Source organism: Triturus cristatus, chromosome 5_1 (genome assembly GCF_964204655.1).
Source record: "Triturus cristatus chromosome 5_1, aTriCri1.1, whole genome shotgun sequence".
Lineage (NCBI taxonomy): Eukaryota > Metazoa > Chordata > Amphibia > Caudata > Salamandridae > Triturus > Triturus cristatus.
This window is the reverse complement of record NC_140587.1, coordinates 472,886,855-472,912,298: the sequence shown is the minus strand read 5'-3', so window position 1 is coordinate 472,912,298 and position 25,444 is coordinate 472,886,855. Positions and strand designations below refer to the sequence as shown.

Below are 25,444 nucleotides of genomic sequence, written 5' to 3'. Positions count from 1 at the left end.
CGCTTGACGAGTCACCGTGAAATTTTCAGGATACGAGAGGACCGGAGCTGGCCAAAAGTTTGGAAAATTTTGCGAAGATTCATCAATCGACGCGAACGTTATTCCAAATAGAATGTTGCGGATTTCCTATTGAAAATAGGTCCTAACTATAACTACCTACTGGCGACTGCCAGTAGGTAATAATATATATATATATATATATATATATATAATCTACTGGCGGTCGCCAGTAGATAGTTATAGTTAGGACCGTGTTTCCATAGGAAATCCGCAACATTCTATTTGGAATAACTTTGGCGCCGGTTGACGAATCCTCGCGAAATTTTCAAAATAGGTGGGGCGCTCCGCTCCGCTCCGCTCCGCTCCTACCCTGAAAGTCTCGGGGGGGGTTCGTCAAGCGGGGGATGAGAAAAAAGGGGGGTCCCAAAACGCGTTTTCCCCATGCAATTTTTCATAGGGACCTTTAGTCCAAGGTACAGCCCGAACGGCTGAACAGAATTACTTGAAATTTGGCAAAGAGGTAGTCCTCAGGTCAATCATGTGCCTTTTGCATCTATGGTGTCAATCTGTTCAGTAGTTCCTGAGAAAATGAAAAGTAAAATCACATTCATATCTGGGCGGAGCCTAACCACACATCTCATCGTGAGATCTGATTGGCTGTCAGTACTTCATCCAAGAAGTGTTGGCAGTCATCTTGGGACCAATATACATGATAGCACCTCATTAAAAAGCATTGCAGTTAATAGAAGGTTTTAAGACTTTAGTTACATCATAAATCATTTGTTGATGGTACCATACTCATTTTAGGAATTGTGGTGTGTTCTAAGGTGATTTTACCATGTGAAAAAGCCTTCTGCTGTGATATCATGAACCATGTTTGAGAGAAAACTATTTTCTCATGCTTTTCCCACAGAGGTTTGGAAGGTGATCTATAAGCTAAACTGAGAGCATATTTTCTGTAAATTCACATTATCTTTCTCAGTCATGTAAGAATGAAGTCTGACATTCTCAGTAAAACATGTACATCTAACAAGGGCAGAGACTGTCAGTTGATTCCTTTGTGTTCTACTGCAGCTTCCCAGAGTGCTCTAAAGAACAACTAGAGCGCTAACAGTCTTACTTATGACAAAAGTATGGCACACCTGAAGCCATCTTGATTGGAATAAAGTGGTAACACTTAAAACATTTAATTTACAAAGGAACACAATGAGGGGGTTCATTTTGCCATATAAATTATGATTAGTGCTGAAGAAAGAAAAATTAGGGCACATTTTGAGTGACTTCTCAAATCCTCTTCTATTTCATTAAAAAATTCTGATATGCAGACTGAAACATGCACTTCTAATACTAGCAGCAGACTTCCGTGGTGAGCAGTAGCTTTACTACAGTGATCTAATGAGCAACTAGAGTGCTAACATTCAGAATTTATGGCAAATGTGTGACATATCTGAATACCTTCTTGATGGAATCAAAGTAAAAAACTGAAAGCATTTCCTACTGAGGAGACTGCAGGAAATGAGGAAATTAGGAAACTTCATAACAAATAAATCTCCTAAAATGGCCACCAGAGACAAAAGAGCACAAATATCACCCAGATGTAGCCCAAATGTAGCCCAATGACAGAAGTGTGCAAAACACTTATTTTTTGTGTATTTGCAGTTTTATATAGTACAGACTTGTCAGGTATTGGAGTGCTTTACATGAACATTGGTTACATCACACAAGATCAAATTCATTTTGGTTGTAGACATGGGGAGATTAAGTGATTTGACCAGAATCACAGAATGTTGAGCTGAGGCAGAAACTCCAACCTGGTTCCCCAGTTGCAAAGTCTGCAGCTCTGGAAGTAACACCACACCCTCTCCCCTTGGATGCAACATTTAATCAAGTGGTCAACTGGATGAAAAAACTAAGATTACAAATAATTTAAAAGTTCTTTGTCGCTATTTGAAAACTCAGAAAATATGTCCTCATTTTAGTTTTTTAGAGCACTAACCATAATTTTGATGCAAATAAGACCCTCTCATATATGTAATTTCTAAAAGGAAATGCTCTAGGCATTACAGTTTTGATTAGATCAAGATGACGTCAGGCATTCCACACTTTTGTAATAAATATAGAATGTTAGCAATCTAGTTGTTCATTGGGATACTGTTGAGAGGCAGAGGCCAGGGGCACGGACTCTGAAAATTGAAGGCAGGTAGGAGAGTGCAGAGACAACAATTTGACCACACTAGGCAGGCAGGAAGGGCAGTGGCAGCACAACAGACTATGGAGGGCAGTGGAAAGGGGGGCAGGGGCAACAAACCAACAATACAGGACTGGCAAGAGAGGCTGTGGCAATATAATAGACCATTGTGGGCAGAAGGAAGAGGCAGTGGTCATACAACCATACATGCCAACAGACCCGTTTCAGCCAGGAAACGTCCAATGTTTTTAAGCTCAAATGGGCTTTACTTGATCTGTTTCCGGTCTACAATCTTCTCTTTTTCAATGTAACTCAAAGGGGAAAATCAATACCCCAGTTTTATTTCAAAATCTCCCTCTTACCAAGTTCAAAATGTTCGTAAGTATGGTACATTGGATCATGGTAGGCAGGAGTAATTGGGGTAGGGACATGGACTCGGATAACAGAGGACAGGAGGGACATTGAGAGGTGCACCAAACTGACCCTACAGGGCAGGCATCAGGGTTTGCAGCAGCACAATACACCAAACAGGGCATGCGGGATGGGAGTGCAGCACAACAATCCATAGAAAGCAATAGGGAGGGGACAGGACCATGCACATGGACAACAGACAACAGAGGGGAAAGCGGCAATGGTAGCTAGCTGACCATAATGGACAGACAGGAGAGAAAGCTGCAGCATAACAGACCATAAAGGGCAGGAGGGACGGATCAGGGGCATTACAATGGAACTGACAAGCCAGGAGGGAGGGAATAGGGGTCTGCACATGGAAACAGAGGGCTGGGCGCAAGGGGGCAGGGCAGGAGCAGCAAGATGACCATGGAGGTCAGGCAGGATGGGCACTAGAAACAAGACACACCATGGAGAGCAACAGTGAGACTATGATGGCATACACACAGACCATGGAGGGAAGGTGGGAGGGGGTCAGGAGCAGCTAACTGACCACACAGGGAAGGTGGGAGGGGCCATGGCAGCACAGAAGACCATGCATGGCAAGCGGGAGGGTTAGTGGCAGCACAATGGCTATGATGGGCAAGAAGGAGGGTGCAGGGGCATGCACAAAGGACCATGGAGGATAGAAGGGAGGGTCAGGACCTGGGCACAGACAAGAGAGTTAAGGGGAAGGGGCCTCACAACAGACCGCGCGGGGCAGGCAGGAGGAGCAGTTGCAGCACAACAGACCAGGGAGGGCAGAAGGGTGTGCAGTAAAATAGACCATGGAGGACAGGAGGAAGGGGATAGGGGCATGGCATGTGGACAGGCAGGGTGGAGGTGGCAGGGACAGGTTACAGTCATCTGAAAATGCTAGGCAGGTGGTAGGGGAGTGGCAGCTCAACAGAACACTCAGAGTAGATAGGAGTGGCAGGTCCATGGAACATGGTGGTCAAAAAGGATGGAGCAGGGGCATGCACAAAGACATCGGAGGGCAGGGGGAAGGAGAATAGGGGCAGCAAGCAAAGCACAGAGGCTAAGCAGGAGGTCAATGATGGGCCATAAAATTGGGCAATGGAGGGCAGGATGAGTGGACTGGTACATCATGCTAAATGCAGGGCAGTGGCAGCACATCAGACCATGCATGGCAGGAGGGAGGAGGCTAGTCCATGGATTCAGACAACAGAGGATAGGGAGGAGGTGGATGGGGCAGCAAGCTAACTGTTCATAGAAGGTGGGTATTAGGAACTTTATTGTTTTTAAAATGTGTGTCTGTGCGAACTACTTAAAATATGAACAAGTATGCAATATAATCTCACTTTTATTCAGGAAGAAGAGGACGTTTGTAACTGTGACTCCGGGCTAACTTGGCAGAAACACCCCCTGCCCCTCCACCCCCCATCGCAAAATGGAATGCCCGTGAAAAGGGTAGGTGGACGCAGTGTTATATAGAACATAGTCCTGAGAGCGCGATTGAAAATGATAACTAGATATAGTATATGGTATAAACTATGCACCAAAAAGTGTGATATAAGATGAACCGGAGCGTGAAATATAATATGCAATACATTGTGCGCAATGACTGATTCATTGGAGAGCGCGAGATAGCACAGGCACTAGCGCTTGCTATGTGATATGCGCCTTGGAGTGTAATATGCACAGGGCAGTGTTGTGTAACCTAAGTAGTCTCTAAAGTTGTAATATAAAATATGTGCTGGGTAGTGTAACATTGCATATGCACTGTGACAAAGATATGGATCCCAGATTGTAATATGTATGGCATAGCGCTGTGCTTTATAACATAGGCATCGAGGAAGGCACGTTAGATGGGGCAATATAACCCGTGCGAAGGCAAGTGTGGCATGACATATTCACGGGGTGGTGTTACAGTGCACATGGGCTAGAGAGTGTCATAGCATACGCACTAGCTGGTGGAATACAACACAGAGGTGTGTGGCACTCGGCGGGCACTGGTGGGTGTAACACAGCATTGGGCTCAGCCAGGAGCACGCTGTGACTCTCAAGTGAGGTTTGTCTCCTTTCCAGAGAGTAAAATAAAAAGTATTACACATCCGGCGGTGGATGTGTGTTTTATTAACCGTGAGGGGGTTTCTTGCATAGTTTGGTCGAATTTTTGTCGCATCCCCTTTGAATGGCTTGGTGTGCATGTGTATAAAATGTGCCCGTCAATAGCTACCCATGTTTGTATAAATAAACGACAAGGTTGTCTACTTGGAGAGTACCCACCATCGGGGGCGCCGGGATTAGGCACGGTAGGGTGTCAGACATGTCAGAGCTTCACTAGCGGTGTGAATACATTCTACGTGGATTCATTGTATGCATAGTCGCCTTTTAATGAATATCACGCAAATCGTCATGGTGATAGGTACATACGGTTTGTCCAGCATGTCCTAGGTGTTTCTATAAATATATATATATTTTTAAAAATAAAAAACAAAGGCCGGCCCCGGGGGATGGGGTCCCCGGGGCCATAAGTGGCCTGAGTTGGGGGGCAACACAGCCCCCCTCCTAAAGAATAAAAACATTTTAAAAAGGCCATGACCTGGGGTTGGGGTCCCCGGGGCCGTTTAAGGCCTTGGGAGGGCCAAATAAAAAAATTTCAACAAAAAAAATTAGGGTGCAGGCCCTGGGGGATGGGGTCCCCAGGGCTAATATATTAGAAAAAGAAAGAGGGCCACACAGCCCTCCTTCTTAAAAATAAATAAATAAAAGACCGGCATCGCGCCGGAGGCCACGCCCCCTCCTTGCAGCACTCTGCAAACGCACCCCTGGCCAGTTGTAAGTTGAGGAATTAATTCCCCTTCAATACTGAGGGTCCCTGAGGGCCAACTAGCCCAACAGGTATCTCCAGTATGCGCCAGGGAGCTGCGTTGCAGACAGGTGTTCTGAGGCCACACCCCTTTTTACACCTCCATGCAACGCAGCTCTGTGGCGCTTACTGGAGGTACCTAGTGGGCTAGTTTGACCCTAGGGACCCTTAGGATTCAAGGGGACTTAATCTTTCAACTCAGAACGCCCACAGGCCCTGTGGCGCGTTTTTAAGTTGGGGAACTAATTCCCTTTCAATCCTGAGGGACCCTGGGGTCCAACTAGCCCACCAGGTGCTTCCAGTAAGCACCACTGCTCTGCGTTGCAGAGAGGTGGTGCAGGCCGTGCCACTTTTTACACCTCTCTGCAACGCAGCTCTGTGGCGCTTACTGGAGGTACCTAGTGGTCTAGTTGGACCCTAGGGACCCTCAGGATTCAAGGGGACTTAATCTTCCAACTTAAAACGGCTACAGGGCGTGTTTACACAGTGGGGAAGGGAGGGGACGGGGTATGAGGTGACGTGTTCAAACACGCCCTGTGGTGCGTTTTAAGAGGTAGTTTTAATCCCCTGCCCTAATATATACTAGGGGCTTACAGAGAAGGTCATGCTAATCACAGGGGGACCCCAACACACAGTGTGCCCTAGTGTATGTAGGTGTTTTCACTGTATTCTGAGTGTCTTTTAACATAGCACTGGCTCTAGGACTGGTTAGTCAGACTCAGTTACCACCAGTATCCGTCTGAAAAAGTTGAGGGTACAGGATGATTTTGCAACAAGGCTTGTTTCTGCTCTTCTGTTTGTTCTTTCTGCACGTTATACTTCTTCCTGCACTTTTCTTCGTCTTTGAGGACTTCTGTTGCTTCTTTCTGCATTTCTTTTTTTTCTTTCTGTGCGTTTTTCCTTCTTTCTTCACATGTCCTATCTCTGTAGGCATAGCTAGAAATTAGCATTTAAAAAACCTTTGAAATTCACTGAAAAAAACATAGGTTTCAGGCATGTTATAGCTAGGAATTAGCATTTAAAAAACCTTAGAAATTCACTGAAAAAACCATAGGTTTCAGGGGCGTTATAGTTAGCTGGACTTTTCACTCGTACAAAACCATAGAAATTCCCCCGTTATAGTTAGTTCAGCTAACTCTAACTCGCGCGCCCGCAATGCACTGCTGATGACGTCACATATTACATCACTCATGACATGGTCAGTGACATCACTCATGACATCACTGATGACATCATCCTTGTGATAGAGTGGCAGACCTCCTCTCCCCCTAATATAACCTTTGATACACACATTCAAAAATAGAAATTAAAATTTTCAAAACAATGGACATACCAATACCAGTTACAACAACCTATTCAGTAATTGTAAGATCCACACGCACATCCACTCATTCACCAACAGTCCTATACAGTCACTCATACATGTACTCACTCATCATATGTACTCATACACCTATACATCCTGTTACACAACGCCACTCATCCATAAAGTTACTCACACACATAGTCACTCATGCTAATAAAGAATCAAACATCCGTTTACCTGCATATACAGTTATACACACACCACCACACTTACTACTACAGAAACTTACACATACTTAGTCTTTTTAACAATCACTTATAGAAACACATACTTATTCATACAGGAACTCTTTCAATCTCTCACTCTCACATATACTCACTTATATACACCAATAGTCACATATACTAGTTTAAAACATATGTAGTTACTCATAGAAACAATATTGAGACAGTCATTCACTCACTAACACACCCATGCACACACTCATCCACCCATACAGTCCTGCACACATGCTGTCTTCAACACATACAAACAGTGAGTCACTCATTCATGCACCTATGCACTACATAATACCCCCCACCGAACCATACAGACATCAGACACTTATACTGATACTCAAAAAACCAACTAATAACCTATATAGACACTCATGTAGCTACTCACCAACCCATGCAGCCACTTATACACAAAATGAGAGACTGATACAGATATTTACATATTTAAACATTACTCACTAAGCCATGTATTCACTAAGATACACTTAATCAGTCAGTTATACAATCAATTTTTGAAAAACAAATCATCCATTTAGACACTTATATACCCATTTATTCTTCCATCGACCTTGAGATATACATATATAAAACATATGTAATTTTCAGAAAAACACACATTCATTGGATGATGTCATCAGTGATGTCATCAATGATGTCATTTGAGATGTCATCAGGGATGTCATGAGTGATGTCACTGACCATGTCATGAGTGATGTAATATGTGACGTCATCAGCAGTGCATTACGGGCGCGCGAGTTATAGTTAGCTGAACTAACTATAACGGGGGAATTTCTATGGTTTTGTACGAGTGAAAAGTCCAGCTAAGTATAACGCCCCTGAAACCTATGGTTTTTTTCAGTTTAAATATATATATATATATATATATATATATATATATATTTATATCCCTCAACCATCTTCCCATTTAAACAAAAGAGACGGCACTCAGGGACAGAAGGAAATACACTGCTGTTTACTTTATCGATCCATCCGGAAAACAGGTCACGTTTTGGCTGTGCCGCAGCCTTGATCACCTAAAGGATGCCATCTTATGGAACATATTTATACTGCTTAGAAGTAAGAACATAAACAAAATACGACCATGTTCTTATCCAGGCGGCACATAAACATAAAACCAATATTTATAAACTTTAGGCTTTTCTAAGAATGGCTATAAAATTAATTGAATTCTTATGACAATACCAATCATGTCAGAGTTTAATTCCTTCAATTTGAAATATGCATTAACGAATCACCTTTATCATTTAAAAAAAATGTTTGCATCGGTTATGTGCCAAAGTTAGCAGCTTAAATAACGCCATATTAAGGCTGAATAATCCACTTACTTGTAATGCGCGTTGTTGTAAAATAAAGAAATACACCATTCAGATCAGCGTTTGGGAACATCAAATCTAGGGATATATTCATGACAAATACAGTCTCAAAGTTCTCCCAGAGTTCATTTTCCCTGCTTTCACATCCCTTACTCCTAGAAAAGTGCATTTCTTTATGTTTAAAATTAAATGTCTTAATTTAGATTCATTTGTATTCGGCCATGTTCATGAAAATCAATTCAGATGCAGCCCCATGAAGCAATATATAGATATATATATATTTTTTTGGGAGGGCCAGGCAGCAAATTTCTAATTGCCTCCATGCTTTTTTTGTTAAATAAAGGGAATTTTTGTGCCTAGGTAGCGCATGTGCTGTCTTCGAGACATGTGGTATTCAGCCTATGGGCTTTGAACACGCCCATCGCTTACCTTTGGTTCTTTTGTCTGCATTTACAAATTTCTTTGCTTTGGTTGGTTAATAGCATACATTTGCCCCAACTTTGGGCTGTTTTGTCACGCGTGGAGACTGCCCCTACTACATGGATCCTTTCACTATGGTCATATGTTTTGCTTCAGAGAACTATTTTGTCTTCCGCTCTCTCCTCGCCGCTCACAGTTCACTTAATCTCCGTGCATTCCCACAACAAAACCTCTCCCAATGCAGCTTGTTATTTGCAGTGTGGGTCGCATCTCACCCCTCGCTGCTTGTACAGTGCTGCCCAGAACAGATCCATGGAGCCTCAGGCAGTTGAACGCCACCACCTGCCACTCCCTGAACTTTGCTACCACTTCACATGTACTCGGTTCACACATCAACCACCATGTGCACTGTAAGGTGGGGCGAGCCGGAACGGCCTCCCCACACCCCGTACAATGGTAGCACCCGCATCCCAGGTAGTTATGTGCGAGATGCAGCTGCTTTTCTTTTGACGCTGAGCAGGGCACCCTCTTCCCAGATGCTGGGCTTCATTTTGCAATTTCTTTGTATTAGTTGCACGGTTTATTTTCATGAGTGCGGCGCCTGCTTCATGTATGGCATGCTTTATGTTGCAGGACACTTTTGTTTTACTTTGAAGCTGAGCACAGCACCCACTTCATGGACACCACACTTCATTTTCACACCCTTTATATTTGTTTCATGCTTTGTACTGATGCGCGCGGTGCCCACTTCACAGACTATGCGCTCCATGGTTTTTCTTGTTTTACATTGAAGTTTAAATTGACTGAGTATTTCCTATCAAATTATATCGGTGAACACAGGCATCTGCTTCTTTAGTGCTTCTTCTATTTCTATGTTTCAGCTAGTAGCCACGCACTTCCTGTTATACAGAGCAGCTGAGTTATATGGCAGAAACTAACAGACAGCAGAGTTTTCAGTAAATTTCATTAGATTTTTTCTTTATTAACTCCTGGACTGGAAGAGTGTGGCACCTGCCCGCCATGTAAAAATCTATTGCTTTCGATTTGTCTCTTTCATCAGTGATGTTGATCTTGTTTCAATTCTACTTGCGCTACTGGTTTGAACTTCCACTGCTTAGTAAACCCATGATTCATACAAGTATGTCCGCCCATTTGTGGGATTTTTGCCCATCACAAAAGCGAGGCTGCATTTTTTCTTGGGCATTCAAGTACCAAACCAGTAGCATGACGGAGGGCCAGCCCAAGGGATCACCTAGCAAGCCCCATCTCCCTATTTCCTTAAAACCCATCTAAAACAAAAGGACAGCTAAATTTGTCATATCAACTACGGCACAACCAATCATATGTCAGAGCCTCATGCCCCCACAGTTAACAACATCCAGATCACACATTGGGCCATATGTATCAAGCCAAATTTCAGCGTTTGCAATCACAATTTAGCAGTATGCAATGTATCACACAAAAACCCACTCGCAAAATAAGGAATCGCAAATTTTGCGATTCCCTATTTTGCGAATGCATTTAAGGAATCGCAGATTGCGATTCCTTAAATGCAATGTAGGAAGCACCCAAGTTGTGCGATTTTGGCTTCAGGAATCACAAATTACCACCAACTTCAGGTTGGTGGTAATTTGCAATTTCTTTGAAAAATGCACTTTTTTGCATTTTTCAAAGTGCCATCTGGCGCACATAGCCATATCTGCACCCATGCTTATTTCAGTGGTGCAACAGGGTGTCCTTTTGACACCCTTACATCCTTGAAATTGCATTTGCAATTTGCGAGTACCTAATGGGTACTCGCAAATTGCGAATATCTCCCCATTCATTCCTATGGGCCTCTAGGCCCATAGGAATGAATGCGGAGGTATTCCTTAATTGCGAATCGCAATTTGCGATTTGCAATTAAGGAATATGTAGGATTCGCAAAAGTTTTTGCAAATCCTACATACATTGCACTTTGAGATTCTCAAATAGCGATTCGCAACAAAATCGCTATTTGAGAATCGCAAAACAGCATTTTGATACATATGGCCCATTGCCATTTAGGCTGCCAATAGCTTTAACTCAACCAAATGTGAGTCCAATTGCATTTCCATTGCTTGTTTTTATTTTATTTACCGGTTCATCTCGGATCTGCTAAAAAAAAAAAAATGGCATACACATCATTTCATAGGCAAACACATGCTTGGTGACTCATGCACATACATAAGTCAATATGCATGCATTTGTGCCTCCAAATGATGCAGATGCTTTATCGTTCCTTTTTTCATTTTGGTCATGCTGCACAGCGTCAGTAAAAAACGTATTCCTGCCAATGCTGAACAACATTGCCAGAAAGCATTGGCAAAGCCAGTATGTCCCAAGGGCAAGACCTATTGGCTTTGCTATTGCTTGTTTCGATTTTCATAGATTTTGCAAACCTTCCATCATTTGGAAGCTGCTCTTCTCTTGTCAATCTAAAAAAAATGACAAAAAGTAAAAATATTTTTTGGTCCTAAAAAGTACACTTTGCCTGAGTAGTCCCAGGCACCAAATGGAATTACTTTTGTGGGAATACAGTCCTAATGAAAGAGCAGAGTGTTGTCAGTCACAGTGAAGCTGGCCAATGGCTGAAGGGGTCTGACTCATTGCCTTAGGCTGTAGTGGCAGAAGAAAATGTGAATGACACAATAATAGGCCAATGAATGAAGAGGGTTAGCTGAAAGTTCGTACAATTTATTATAAATATAATGTTAGTAACAACCAAGGGGCTTGGCTACAGCCACACCAAAAATTGGCAATTAGTGGCAAAATCAGAGCCTATAAGGAACCTGACAATCTGGCATTTAGGGAAAATACTGGTGCATTTTCAAAATAGTCACAGTTGGTATTTGAAAGGGTTGTGATACTCTTTTGAGGATATGCATTGCTTATGCCAGAAACTCTAAGAGGTCTATTAGGAATGTAGGATAGTAAAACCAAACCCGATTATCTTCACCTCTACGCAGACGTTCAGGTTTCAAAGCGAGGGAGTATGAATTATAGAGCTGTAGTGAGTGAGGCTCAGTCATCATTCTCCCCGGCTCCAGAAAGGACATCCTACAGCATCAATGTGATAGTCGTAGAAGCAATGTGTTTTAATCTTTTCTTATTAGCTAAGCCCGCTTTTTTCTCTGTTGATTTTCCCAAGAAGACCAAGGATTTCAAGACGGCATCTAACTGTTTTTTGAATATTATAGCTTGATTGTGTTTCCAACGACTAGACATCATGCAATCCACATAAGTAATCTAGTTGTAATGGGGGTCGCCTTTGAAAAAGAAATTAACAACCGTGCATTCTAAAGCAAAACAGCATTAAACACCACCATTAGATGTGCTGGTTCTCAAAGCAACAGCAATTTTCTGTGAGATACTGGACTTCTAATTATTACTCTTTGACTTCAACAATTGTATAAGCAGTTTTCAATACATCAGACAAGAACAGAATTCATTGCAGTTCACGAGTCAAGAAATATAAGTCACGTCAGCTAATCCAATAGTCTACAGTTAACGTTCTCTAACTAAATGGTGACCAAGAGCATTTGCATTCAGTGAGAGAAATTCAGCTGGATTTTTGTTGGGGAGACTGTGATGTCAATCAGAATACTGAACTTAATCTGTTTTTTGAAACAGAAAAGAAAAACTTACCAAATTAGACTGTGGATGGCTAACCGTAAAGGTAGCGTGAGCTCTACTAATGGACTGGTCATCTTGAATCAAGATCGCGCAGTTCTTGCGTCCCACAACATAATCGACACCAATCAAAAAACAATGAGTCTCACCTAGAAACAAAAACAAACCATATCCTGAAAAGGGCTGATACATAGGGAGTCATGACACAAATTCCATGCAATGAAAAACATCTGATTAACGTATTTTTTTGTTTTGGGGTGAGAGTTATGTGCTTTCTTGTGTAATGGTCCAGTGCTAGGTTTGGTGTCTAGGAAGAATAGGGTAGAATCCTTCCACCACTGAATACTCACTGCACAGATGAAATTCCAGTAACCAAGAATGTGGGAACCAAAAAAAGAAAAACGTATCCTACACGGTGGAGTTGTACCAAAATGTTGTCAATTCGATTTCAACAAATAGTGTGGCACAATTCAACAGCAGAAGAGACCATTCACTTTTTTATGCGTCGATGCTCACAATATAATTCAATTTCCACCACCGTTAAGGAGACCTGCCCATTATTATGTTACAGCCACTTGTAAAAGGCTGCACAAATTCGAGGGCATGCCATATTGGTTAAACCCAGTTATTTTAAATTAATGTCACGCTATAACATTAGCTCATAGAATTGGGGGCTCAAAACTATTGGTGAACCCAGTATATATGGATACACAAATACACATTTGAAGTACTGGGAAACAATATCTGGAATCACAAGGGAAATAAGGCAGCATCTGGTGAGAGATACACCTGTGAATGGGATTGTGAAGATGATCAGACACTATCAGGATTCCAACCTTATCTTATCTTATCAGTAACAAACAAATGACCCAACAATTACAGTCAAATTTAGCATTTACTTTTCCACAGAGTCATAAAAATAAATGATTGCAAGAGAAAACATTTCTAAGGTAGCATTTTGTGCCTCACAATTTACCAGAATATTGGTAGGAAAAAGTGGCAGATTTGTCACAAAATGTGAGTGTAACAAATCTCGCAACACTTAAATGTGAGTGTAACAAATCTCGCAACGTTCAATACTTTAGTAATACTAGGATTGTGCCGCTGCGCAAGCTAGTTTTAAAACTACTATTGCTTTCAGGAATTGTGTTTTATACTTGAATCCGATGTATTTTTGACAATCTTACCTCCTCAAACTTGGTTGCTCAGTCACTTGACGTTGCGGTGCGGATTCATTCATTTTCTGGTTGACGCCCACCCGGGGCGTCCAATCACAGAAGGCGGGAGGAGGAGTCAAGGCTGCAACCGGCCATTTAATGCCGGTAGCAGCGGGGGAGCAGGCACTCTGGGTTTTTCCCGCTGCCCTGCGCAAGCTACTTTTAAAACTACTATAGTTTTCAAGAATTGTGTTTATTACTTGAATCTGATGTATTTTTAACCATCTTACCTCCTCAAACTTGGTTGGGTGAGCAAGTAGCCAACTTAATAATCAACCACGCTAAAATGTTGCTGATTGGCGACTTCAACTATAGGGCCAACAATGCACTGGGTGGTCCCCTCTCCATAGATTGACTGATCTACTTAATGGGTTGAATTGTATTCAACATGTAACATCCCCCACACACATCAAGGGGTATACACTTGATCAAGTCTGGACATCCAATCTTATAGTGTCTGCATTGACATTTTCCCCTTTGCAATTAACAACATACCCATGGATATACCCCCAGTTAATGAAGGGTTCACGGCAAGGAACTGGAATGGCATTGACAGAAATATCTTTTGTAATTCACTGGCGAACACAGTCCCAATTAATCAACCTTCCGTTAACCTTAGTGAGGAAAACATCACAGCTTGGCTAACAGTATCTAGAAAGGAATACGCCCCCTCAGGACAATAACATCAGATAGGCGTCATCTGGCTCAGAGATGGTTCTCTACAGATCTAAAAACGTGCACATTTAACTATGCAGACGACCTGCAATTAATGTTCACCACTGATAACACACCCGACTCCTTGTCCGAATTCCAAGCCACTATGGTGCACATCCGTAATTGGATGAATAGCAACCGCTTAAAATTAAACCCGGACAAGACCGAACTGATCTTGACAGGGGGCGTTCAGAATCCGTGGAGCTCACATTTTTGGCCAATTGAGTTGGGTTCTCCCCCTACCCATCCTCCTCAGCTAACAGTCTCGGGGTCACAATCAATTGTGACCTTACTACGAAATCCCGATCGGATCAGCAATCTCTACTTGCTTATTTCAGCTGAGGAAGATAAGGAAAATCAGCCGACTCCTTACTAGGAAAGCGCTGGTGCAGGTTGTTCTAGCCATGGTTATGTCTCACATAGACTATGCCAACTCCTTATACTTTGGCTTACTACTATATCTAATCAAAAGACTACAGCTTGTGCAGAATCAGGCTGCTAGGCTGATCTATCCGCAGCCCAGATGGCAACACGTTCCCCTCTTATGAGGAAGCTACATTGGCGTCCCATACCACAACGCTGTACCTTCAAAGTCGGTTGCCCTTCTTTAAATCCTTGCATGGCACCAGCCCAAAATTTGTCTCCAGTCTTATTCAAAGATATATACCCACCTGCAATCTGCGCTCAGCCCACATGAACCTTTTGGTCACACCCTCCTACAAACTGAAGGGACTACGCGGCTGCAGTTTCGCAGTGCTGGTGCCTAGATTCTGGAACACCCTTACACTTGACATCAGATCCTGCACTGACCTCTTGAGATTCAGGAGACTTCTCAATACATGGCTGTTCACTCAGCCATTTGAATAAATCACCAGGGCCCAGGCCACTCCTAGAAATAGTGCCAAGAAACCAATTGGTGTACGTGCGCTCAATAAATGATTTAAACATAACATAACAATACTGCGAGAGCCATCGACCTTATCAGGGGCAGGTGGGCTACACCTCCATAAGCAAAAGCATAAACTCAGCATAACAACAAGTACTGTTTAAAGAGTCAACAGATAGGGAAGAGGCCCGGAGAATATATCCAAGGGTGCACAAAGCAGCTAGGGCAACTGGAGAAAAGGCATAGCTGTGGAGAGACCACTTGAGCACCAAAGTGAGCAACAGTTGACACAGATACCTGGACACAACTCACAAGAGTCTAAAAAGAAGCCAGAAGAGAGGGACAAGTATAGGAATGCTACAGAAAGCATAAAGGAGCCCAAGTGATGCCAAATTACTCTTAGATACAGTGGAAATCCAAGATGGAAAGAGGAGATAGTCAACAAAGACTGAGATGACTCCAAGTTACTTTTCTAGAATATCACAGCATGAGTGACAAACACTATCCAGTTCATAGGAGTCCTTCGCAGACACTCAGGAGGATTTGATCCAGATGTCCACAGTCGGGTCAAGACCCTGCAAGTAAGGGGGATCGCTGTACGACAAGGCTGCCGAGCTGGGGAAATGTATTATGTTAGACACTGTGCTGACACGGATTCCTTCATTTGTGGTTGGCAGGAAGCTGCCCTCGATATCAGCTGTAACTTTTCCTAATCCTAGATGGTTACCTATTCGAAAATGACACTCCAACCTACCATAGCATCACTGCTAGGTCGAGGCAAGCAGCGCTAGCATAAATATCAGTGAGGCTTGCAAGTGAGCACATTGTAAGACTCTTAACCTGATGTCCCAGTTCTCACCCTGCTCCTGGTTAGTGAGCACAATTATGTTATTTTTCTCTCCACTCCTTTCAGCTCCTCATTCTTTATTAGACCACATTCCCAATTACCATACCTGCTATAAGCTCAAGGTCCTTCATTGGTTTCATGCATCCTCATGTGTCCAGGAAAAGTGCTTCCTTCCAGCCCCAAGTCTCACCTGACACTTCCATTAACCAAAGGCCTGTCTGGTTTCACCCTGTGGTTCATGTGTCCCTTCAGCCTAGAGCGATAAGTGCAGTTATTTGTTTTCTCATAGAAAGACCTGAACACAAGCAGTCCAAGACGTGTTTCACCTTGATTGCTTTCTTCTCTTTTGTGTATAGTTTAGTGTGTTGCCCCATAGGTCCTGTGCAAATGTATCACTGGAACCAAGCTACACCTGGCTGATGAGCCCTGACTGGGACGAAATTGACCCTGGGTTGCTTGTGTTCTGGTTCAGGGAGGCCCAAGCCTGGCAGTTTAGGCTGGTTGTTTCCTCTGGAGCAGGACCAAGACTGATTTGCATATGTCTAGGTCTAAACTGAAGTGGCATGGTGGGCAAAATAAGATGGACTGGGATGCGGCCCAAGTGATTAGCAGTGGCTGAAATTAGTTCATGCATTCCATCCACCACTTTTTATATAACTTATTGTCTTCTCTTCTCACAGCATTGCCTGTATTTGCCAACTCATGTCTTTCCTTCCCATGTGCATTGTCCTTTGTTTTGATTGTGCATAGATTTCGTTAGCATTCTGGCATCCAGAAAGTTATTACGTTCCATCCGTCATGCTCTGCCTGAACGGGGTCTACTTTCTACCCCTGTAGAGGTCTCCATGACTGTCGTCTCTGGGTTTTACCTGGATTCGACCAGCAACACAATGTTTCTGAAACAAGCGTTCCTTATTCCTGTCACCCTTTTGCCACTCAATGGAGAAACAGGTTGAAGAGTCAACGTTCAGTACTGCACAGCAGCATGACACTTGGCGTTTTCAGAAGATTCCTTATAGATTTTTGTTTCAGAAGACATATTAAGAATCTACAGAGCATGTGCGAAAGCAAGGCCATTGTACAAGACAAAATGTAATGTACAACTAAAGCTGTGAATTACCTGCATTGTTATGAAACTCAATGTACTCCAATATAGGCCTAGGTAGTTGCACAACCTTTTACCTACATTTGTCCTACCTTGCTCTAGATAATGGTTCAGACGTTGACATTTTACCCAGTTAGGTGTCCTTCATTCTCTCCCATCAGGTAATGGGGTGGGCTTTTTCCCAGGTGGGTTCTTGGCTTCACAACTACATACATGCAAGGTACACGTAGGTACATCTAGTTAGGGTTTGCATCTTTGGAGAACACATGATTACTACCATGTATCTATATGCCTGCATATATTCACTGTTTTACCACCAAAGTAGAATTCTACCTTTTATTTACTCTGTTGGTTCTTGTAATTGTATATATCAGTTTCTGTCTAATGGTTGTTGTAGCACACATATTTTACACTTGAATGACGCTGGTTCAATAAATACTTATTGAAAACGTCCCCACCGTTTATTCTGTGTATCTTTGTGAAACAAAGTGAGCATGAGTGACTAAGCGAAAAGTACTGTACGGTTTCCATGATCCCTGAGGGATCAGGGTTGTCATGTTCGATAGTCGCCAGAAACTATTCACTCCTTGGTAAGTTGGGGGGCTTATAGTGGCACTGTGAGCTAGCTGGTATACAGACGTGTCTGGAATCAGTCTGAACACCAATCCCTTATTTTAAGTTGTCTAAACGCGCAGTTCCTATATAGATTTGTAGGAACTACATAACAGCATGTTATTCGAAGTATTGTAACATTAGTTTGCAATTAAGTACTGCTCTGGTTACGGCTTTCTCATAATAAAGTAAATAACTTTAGAAAAGTTCAACATATTTTACCAACGCAACGCTAGTTCTGGCCTTAGAGTCTGATAACAGGTATTTTTGCTAAAGTAACACAAAGGTCACTGTGCTGTATCTACTGAATGGGCATTCAGTACGCCCATCGTTTATGATTGCTCCCTTCATGTGCTAATCCAATTTTTTTTGTTTTCATTGATAGATCAGTTACATTTTTCCCGCCTTTCGTTGTTTTGGTCACACCCTGGAGACTGCCCCTGTTACATGGATTATTTCACAGATGGCCATATACTATAGTGTCCCGCACTACTTTTTCTTTTGCCTCACTTGTTTCTTTTTCATTTCCTGCTCATGTTCCCTGCTTGTAGCTGCAAGAGCTGACTCCTGCTGGAATTTACCCATTTTCCGTGTTGCCTTTAGTCCCTCCCTTCTCTCGTCATGCTGGCCAAGTTGGAAATTCCCCACTCCCCTCCCATTGTCACCATGAAGCTAGCACGTCTATGTCTCAGGCAAGTTGAATGGCAAAGGTGGCAACATCATGGCACACACTCCCAGACGCTTCCTTTTGTTGTCCATGTTGTTATAGGGGAGTCGTAACTCAAGCAAGCTGGGCGCCTCTTGAAGTACATAGGTTCTGGCATGTTTTTTTCTCTTTTCTACATCATATTTTTTGTGAGATGGCGTGCTTTCGTTTTGCGCAAGGCTGTGTCAGCTCTCTTAGTTCAGGGCGGGTTTGGATGTGCTTAAGGACAGTCAGTGTTTGTTGAGCTCCTCGCAGAGCTCCTGCCGTCCCCAGTGTGCCTCACTTCTCCTCGGATCAAGGGGTGGAGCTACATGCTGAGGTAAGGCTTTGTTCATGGTTTTCAGTGCACAGTTCACAAGAAGTTTGAAGTGAACCGGGCAATGATTCTCACTGCTGTCAAACCTTTGTTGAAGTGTTTCTAGTTATAACGCTCCATAAAAATGGCACAACAGTTCTTTGGGGCTTCATCAGATCAACGGAGCAGAGTCAGCTCATGGCTAATGTTCTTAGTCTTTTGAAAAGTAGGGTTCTATGTGGCCCGCACTCCCTGCCTCCGTGGTGAATTCAAAGGTCTTGCTGTAGCAGCTGGAGTGCGAAGCTCACAGATAACATTTGCTACTGCTTCTAGGTGAAGTCTTGTCGTTGCAGGTGCAGTCGCACAGGCTTGGAATACTAGCTCGGACAATCTTGTGTTCGTTACTGGGATTTCCTGGTAGCCATTGTACCTTCTGTTTTATTCGCCACAAGCTGTATTTTTGCAAAGGGGGAATGTTGATATGTCCCCCCACTGGGGCCGGAGGGTCACCATTATTTTTTTTATGGTTGCACAGCGAAAGCACGCCAAGACAAACTAACAGCACTTTTATTTATCCACCAACACAGTGTATTTACATTTCTGCTATCAGCATGTTTTAGTGTTTGTTTGTTTTTTTGTTTCCACAGGGAGAGCACGTTTATGGTACATGTCTATGACTTGTCTTACAGACTTATTTTTCAGATTTCTTTCATCTTTAATTCTAGCACATCCCTACTGCATCGAACCGATCCCACGGTAGAACATATTTCTGAGACCTGTATGTGAGTGGGAGGGTCTGGTAATGTGTGAAATTACCTAGGATTGGAAAACTGGTGGAGTCTCTGCCAATGCTAGTGTGCCAGATAGAATTCCCTAGTACTGATTGGCGGTAGAGTCTCTCCGAGCCTTCCTGCAACAGTCAGTGGGCATTAAGCAGAACGATCATTTCAAAATTCCATACAAATTAGTTAACTTTAAACTTCAACTTGAATACTTTGCACTCTAATAATTGCAGTTTTGCTTATACTTTTATGACTGCACGAACCAGAAAGCAAAGAAACGAAATGACTAGGGTACTAATGAATCTTTGTTAGCCAAATAGGCTGGTATGTAGTAAATATATTGTTTTCCTTCATTTGGGTTTGGTCTTCTAATACAGTGCCAGCCATGTTCTAGTGTAAACGTCATTCCTTCATGGAAACCTAAAGTGTCTTTCATTTCTTATCAGAGATTAAGAAATGCTTGAAAATTAGATAATGTATTCATCTGAGACTAAAGGCATACTCAGTAGAGAGTGTAAGCAGTAATACGATTTAATCTTCTAAAACGCTCTTTAACTTGCCTTCCCTGCCCTCCCTTTGCCCTTTTATTCTGTCATTAAAGCTGCAGCACTTTGTTGCAGATGACCGTATGTCGGACACTTACTATTGGTAGCTTGTTACATACAAGTTGCAGACTCCCAGTTATCCAATCTATGTGCTATGATGCTGCTTGGCTAAAAGTGTTAAAATATTGTATTTTAGTGGCCCAATGTAGCAGAAATGCAATACATATTTTAAAAATAAGAATGTTGTCCGTAAGATGTCATATATGTGTTGAGTGGCTAAACACTTATAAGGTCCAAAAGGCGAGACTGATTGCATTACAAATGCTTGTTGATTGTCGTTTTAGATCATGTTAAACCTCAAGAACTGCATAAGAGTTCTTAACAGAACTCCCTCCCAAACCAATTTGCATGACAAATATTACACTTCAAACCCTACTCATCACCTTGTTACCCCATCCTCCAACCCAATGTAATTTACAATAGCGACCTACCGGCCTAAATAGCCACATCTGTTTTTTGGTATTGACTGTTCCAACCCTATGCTGCATGTTTTCACGCTCGATCACCCCTATAGTACCATGCAAATGGCACTCCTCAACCCTTCCCTTTCCCTTCAGGTTATAATAAGCACAATTCACTTCAATGAGAATCTATGTGCTAAAGTGACACGTTAGGCTGCAAACAGTTATGGTGGCCTAGTGCCTGGGGGGTCCATCAGTAATTGTATAATCCTGCCAGTTCAATTAGATCATCAAACACGTTACATACCTTCAATAATGTTCTTTCTGACAGAGATTCTATATTGCCACAGATTCCACACCTTCTGAATATTCCTTAGATGTCCGACTAGATCTGGAACTTTTCAGCAGTATCTCTGCGTGTCGGTAGGTGGTGCCCTGCATCTCCGTACTGAGGCTGTTCAGTTCCGGAAATTATGTGCAGGGCCTATATAGACCCTATGTCTGAGCACTGATCTTAGTTGCTTTTGAGAGGGTCCGCTCCCTCAAGATGCAGAGCTCCAAAAGCAAATTGGTGTCACCAGTGTGCAGATTCCTAGACGTGGGATCTTATTAATAGATAGAGTCCAATCACAAAATGGAAAGGATTGGAGGGAGGGTGAGGAATCTGGGGCTAGACAGAATCCCTACCAGAAAGAGCTTTACCGAAGGGAAGTAACAAGTTATTGTGATAGAGACTTATAGCAGCAGATTCCTCGCCTTTTGAATAGATGTGAAAGCAGTATCTATCTGGAGAGGGACCCAAACCAGAAAGTCCTGCAGGACCAAGTGAGCAAAATTCCCTTCTCGATGAACCCAACTGTCCATACTATGGTGCTTTGTAAACTTATGGAGGGACACCCAGGTAGCTGCCGGGCAAATGTCCAGGACAAGCACTCTGCATGCAAACACCATGGTAGCCCAGCTTTGGCCCTGACAAAACGGTCATGTATTCCTTCTAGTGGCTGCTTCTTTAGAAATGTGTAGCAGATCTTAATGATGAGCACGATCCAGTGGGAGATGGTTATCTTCTGAACAGCCTTGCCTTTTTTTGCTCTACAGACCTAATAAAGAGCAGGTCCTCCATTCAATGTTCTTTGGTCTGATCAATATAAAAGCTTAGAGATCTGTTGGGATCCAAATGGTGGAGTCTTACCTTCTTCACTGGTGAGACCAAAGGAGAGCACTTCAAACTGAAAATGCTCCTGTCCCACCACGAACTGCAGGTAGCGTCAATAGGCCTGCAGGATAAGTATATGGAAATATGTGTACTGCAGGAATAGCAGACGGATCCGGAAACTCAGGTTGTGCCAGAACAAATTGCAGGATCCGCTCCGAAGGGTAGCAACTTCAGGAGAGAGATCGAGATGTATGGTGCTGCACCCCCTTCACCCCCTTCTCACTGGAGCATGATTGGAGTTTTCTTAACTTACCTGAAGACGTTGATTTAAACGAAGACTGACCTAGGACACGATTTTTGGAAATTCTGGATATCACATGGATTGGGACCGAATTTTCAATTTGGACCAGTCTTATTAAGGAATCTTCCTGTAACTCAGGATCTCCGTCTGGTTTTGAGGAAAGAAAGGAACTGATGTCAGCAATGGAATGGCACCTATTTAGGTTTCGCATGAAAGACACAGTATCAGTGTGGAGATGCACGGTGTCATCTACTGGCGCACAGAGGTACTGCTAGAAGGTCTATGGATCCAGTCTGACACCTGGGGAATATTCAAAAGGTGAGGAATCTGCGTCTAAAAGTCTCTACTTCAAGGGTCGTCCAGAGAGCCGGTCTTCACCAAACTGTAAGTATGGCAGAACTGAACTCTTTTTAGACTGAATCAAACTGGGCCAAATTGACCCAAACATTGATTACCTATTTCAAACGGAATTGGCGTGCCATGGTGCACAACTCGAGGAGGCACAAATTTTTACCCAATTTGGGTAAGTTATCAACTGTGATGGATTTTTAATTTATGTTGCGTGTGTCTTGTTTTGTTTTTTATATGTACAGGTGATATACTTTGGCACAAAGCATGTGATTGATGCAAACAAATAAGCAGGCGTTTGGTGTAACAAAATAAGCATGTGGCTCACGATTTGCAAATCAGAGTCAACACTGGAAATAAGGATTTGGAAATATTGAATTGTGTTTTTACTGTGTACTATGTGTCTTTGAACTACAGGTAATCGCTAAATATATCACAAATCAATACCGAAACCAATGTATGTGAGACTGAGTGAAAACCAATGAACCCATACATTAAAACTCCAATCACTAAGTAGATTAGGTTGATATTGATCCTAATGAATAGCTACTAGATCATGGTTATGACTACACGGTAGCTAGAACTCTGTGTCAGCAGCCATACATCTGGGAGTACGCTCCGAATACATTTTGTTTAATTTGATTTGGGTGAGGTAGGTAATATGTAAACAGTAATATTGAATAAGCTTAAACCTGGCATTAGTCAACACTGTCTTTACTCCTAGGCAGGCCTTGATCCACTCTTCACTTGGATACAGGGACCAGGTTTGTCCCAGTTCAAAGTTTACCTTCAGACTTTGAAACTTTTATGGAGAAACAATTGTTGTCAACGAGTCATTGGTGAGGCAAGCTGCAAGCTGGATCTGAAGAGGGGCTCGATGACGAGGGTTGTTGAAGAGAAAGGTTATGGTGCTGTCGTTGACTAATGGGGAAGCTCTGAGTGGGCAAAGTCTGTGTCCAGGAAGGCACTGACATCAATGAAATGACGCAATACTGTCGTCCTCTGAACATATCAAGCAGGTCGAAACTGCAGTCTCTGTGGACTTTTCACTGCTATCCAGTTTTAAAGTGCAAGTGCTCCTACTGTTAATTGTGCTATGATCGGTTTTCCATGATTGCCATATTTGATTTACTAGTAAGTCCCTGGTACAGTGCACTGTGTGTGCCCAGGGCCTCTAGGTCAAATACTTTAAGTAGGTCTCCAGCACGGAATTGTGCCACCCACACAAGTAGCCTTTCAAAGGTGTCTCAGACCTGCTAATGCAGAGTCTGTGCGCAGTTTTTACTGCCATGTCGACCTGGCAATTGCACCCACTTGCAATGCCCTAACCTTCCGTTTTCTTACATGTAAGGCACCCTTCAGGTAAGTCCTAGGTACCCGCATGGGCAGGGTGCAGTGTATGTGACAGGTAGAACACTTACTGGTGTATGTAACATGTCGTGATAGTGAAATACTGTGCATTTTATTTTTCACTGTTGAAAGGTTGTCTGTTTAATAGGTTAACATGGGAGCTGCCTTGTAACATCTTACAAGTGTAACTTTCCATTCGGACACAATAGAGAAATGGAGTTCAGGCTCTGAACTCAGAATGTATTAACACATCTTTTAGCCAAGTTGGTTTTTAGATTGTGTGTTTAAAAATGTCACTTTTAGAAATCGGGCCTTTTCCTATTTACCCATCCTGTGTGCCTCTGCCTGTTAGTGTATTCAGTACTTTAGAACTCATTTAAACTAAGAAATTAGCCAAGAAGAAGAGCTGGAGAAGCTGTGAGGAGGGAATACCACTTTTCTGTCTGCTTTGCTGTGTTGGCCTGCAGTGGCTGTTTCTGTCTTGGGCAGTGAAAGGACTGGACTGGACTTTCTGGAACTTGATTTCCTGAGTTTCTCCAAGGGCTTGAGGTAGAGCTTGACCGCTGTTCAAGAAGTCTCAGGAACAGCAAAGACTTCACGTTAATCTGCTACCAGCACTCGGAACGGTGTGTTTTGTGCTGCAACAGAAGAAAACCCACTTTGACACCGACAACAACAGCGAGCATCACCCTACTTCGAATCACAACCCTGGTATTACTGACAACGCTGTCACAGAGCTGCTGCTTGCACTGTGAACTGTGGGCACCACACTTCACATTGCTTAGCTCCACACTGCCACCCTAGTATCACTGACGACCAGGCTCCAAGCCAACATCGACGCCACTGCCTGCAACTTGGCTTGTGGTCACCACTTGTTAGGTACACAAAGCACTGTCCCGTGCACACTGCAGCCCCGGTCCACTAGCACCATCGACTCCTGCCTCGTCAACCGATGCTGCTGCCTACACTGTTAACTGTGGACACTGCACGCCACATCGCCCCACTTCACACCACAGCCCTGGTTATATCGACAACGACGGACGCCGTCACCGAGCCCCTGCCTGCACCATAACCTGTGAGCACAGAACGTCGTATCATCCTGCTTCACATCACAGCCCCGTCATTGACACCAGTACGCCTAACTTCAACTACTGGGAGTTTGATCTGCAAGGCGTGTGACTTCTGCACTAACCTTCGGAACCGACGCTGACGACGACGCTTATTCGGTGATCATTGCAAGGTTCATGACGCCCTGCATTTCCAAGGTACAGTTTGCGGGTCTTACCGACACCGCAGTTGGCCTGCGACGCAGAGGTTGGCCTGAAATGTTGGATTTATTTGTTCACTGTGCCGTTATAGCCCCGGACTGAGCTATCGACTTCAAGGAACTGTATTCTAAGTCTATTTTAGCAATATTCGTATTTGGATTACTGTATGTTGGATTTCGAGTTTGAGCTTTTGGCACTGTAAATGGCAATGCCTTTTTTAATGTTTTTGTTTTTAAAACATAAATAAAAGGAATTGTCTTTTTTTTTTTTACTTTAATAAGCACAGCACCGTCTTCACGGACACCGCGCTATGCAATGCAATAGGTGTTGCTTTTGGTATTGTAAATAACAATGCCTTTTAATTTTTTAAAAGACATTGCCATTTATAATGTCAATAGCTTAAAATAATGTCATT

General features: G+C 43.0%; 1 protein-coding gene across 2 annotated transcripts in view; it reads right to left on the bottom strand.

The window, feature by feature from the left end:
- The window catches only part of NBN (nibrin), a 443,605-nt gene that overhangs the window by 397,678 nt on the left and 20,483 nt on the right, over positions 1–25,444 (bottom strand). For both annotated transcript variants that reach the window (XM_085605307.1, XM_085605308.1), the window contains exon 2: positions 12,452–12,585. In XM_085605307.1, the coding sequence (XP_085461433.1) occupies positions 12,452–12,585 (134 nt within the window). The remainder of the gene's footprint in view (positions 1–12,451; positions 12,586–25,444) is intronic.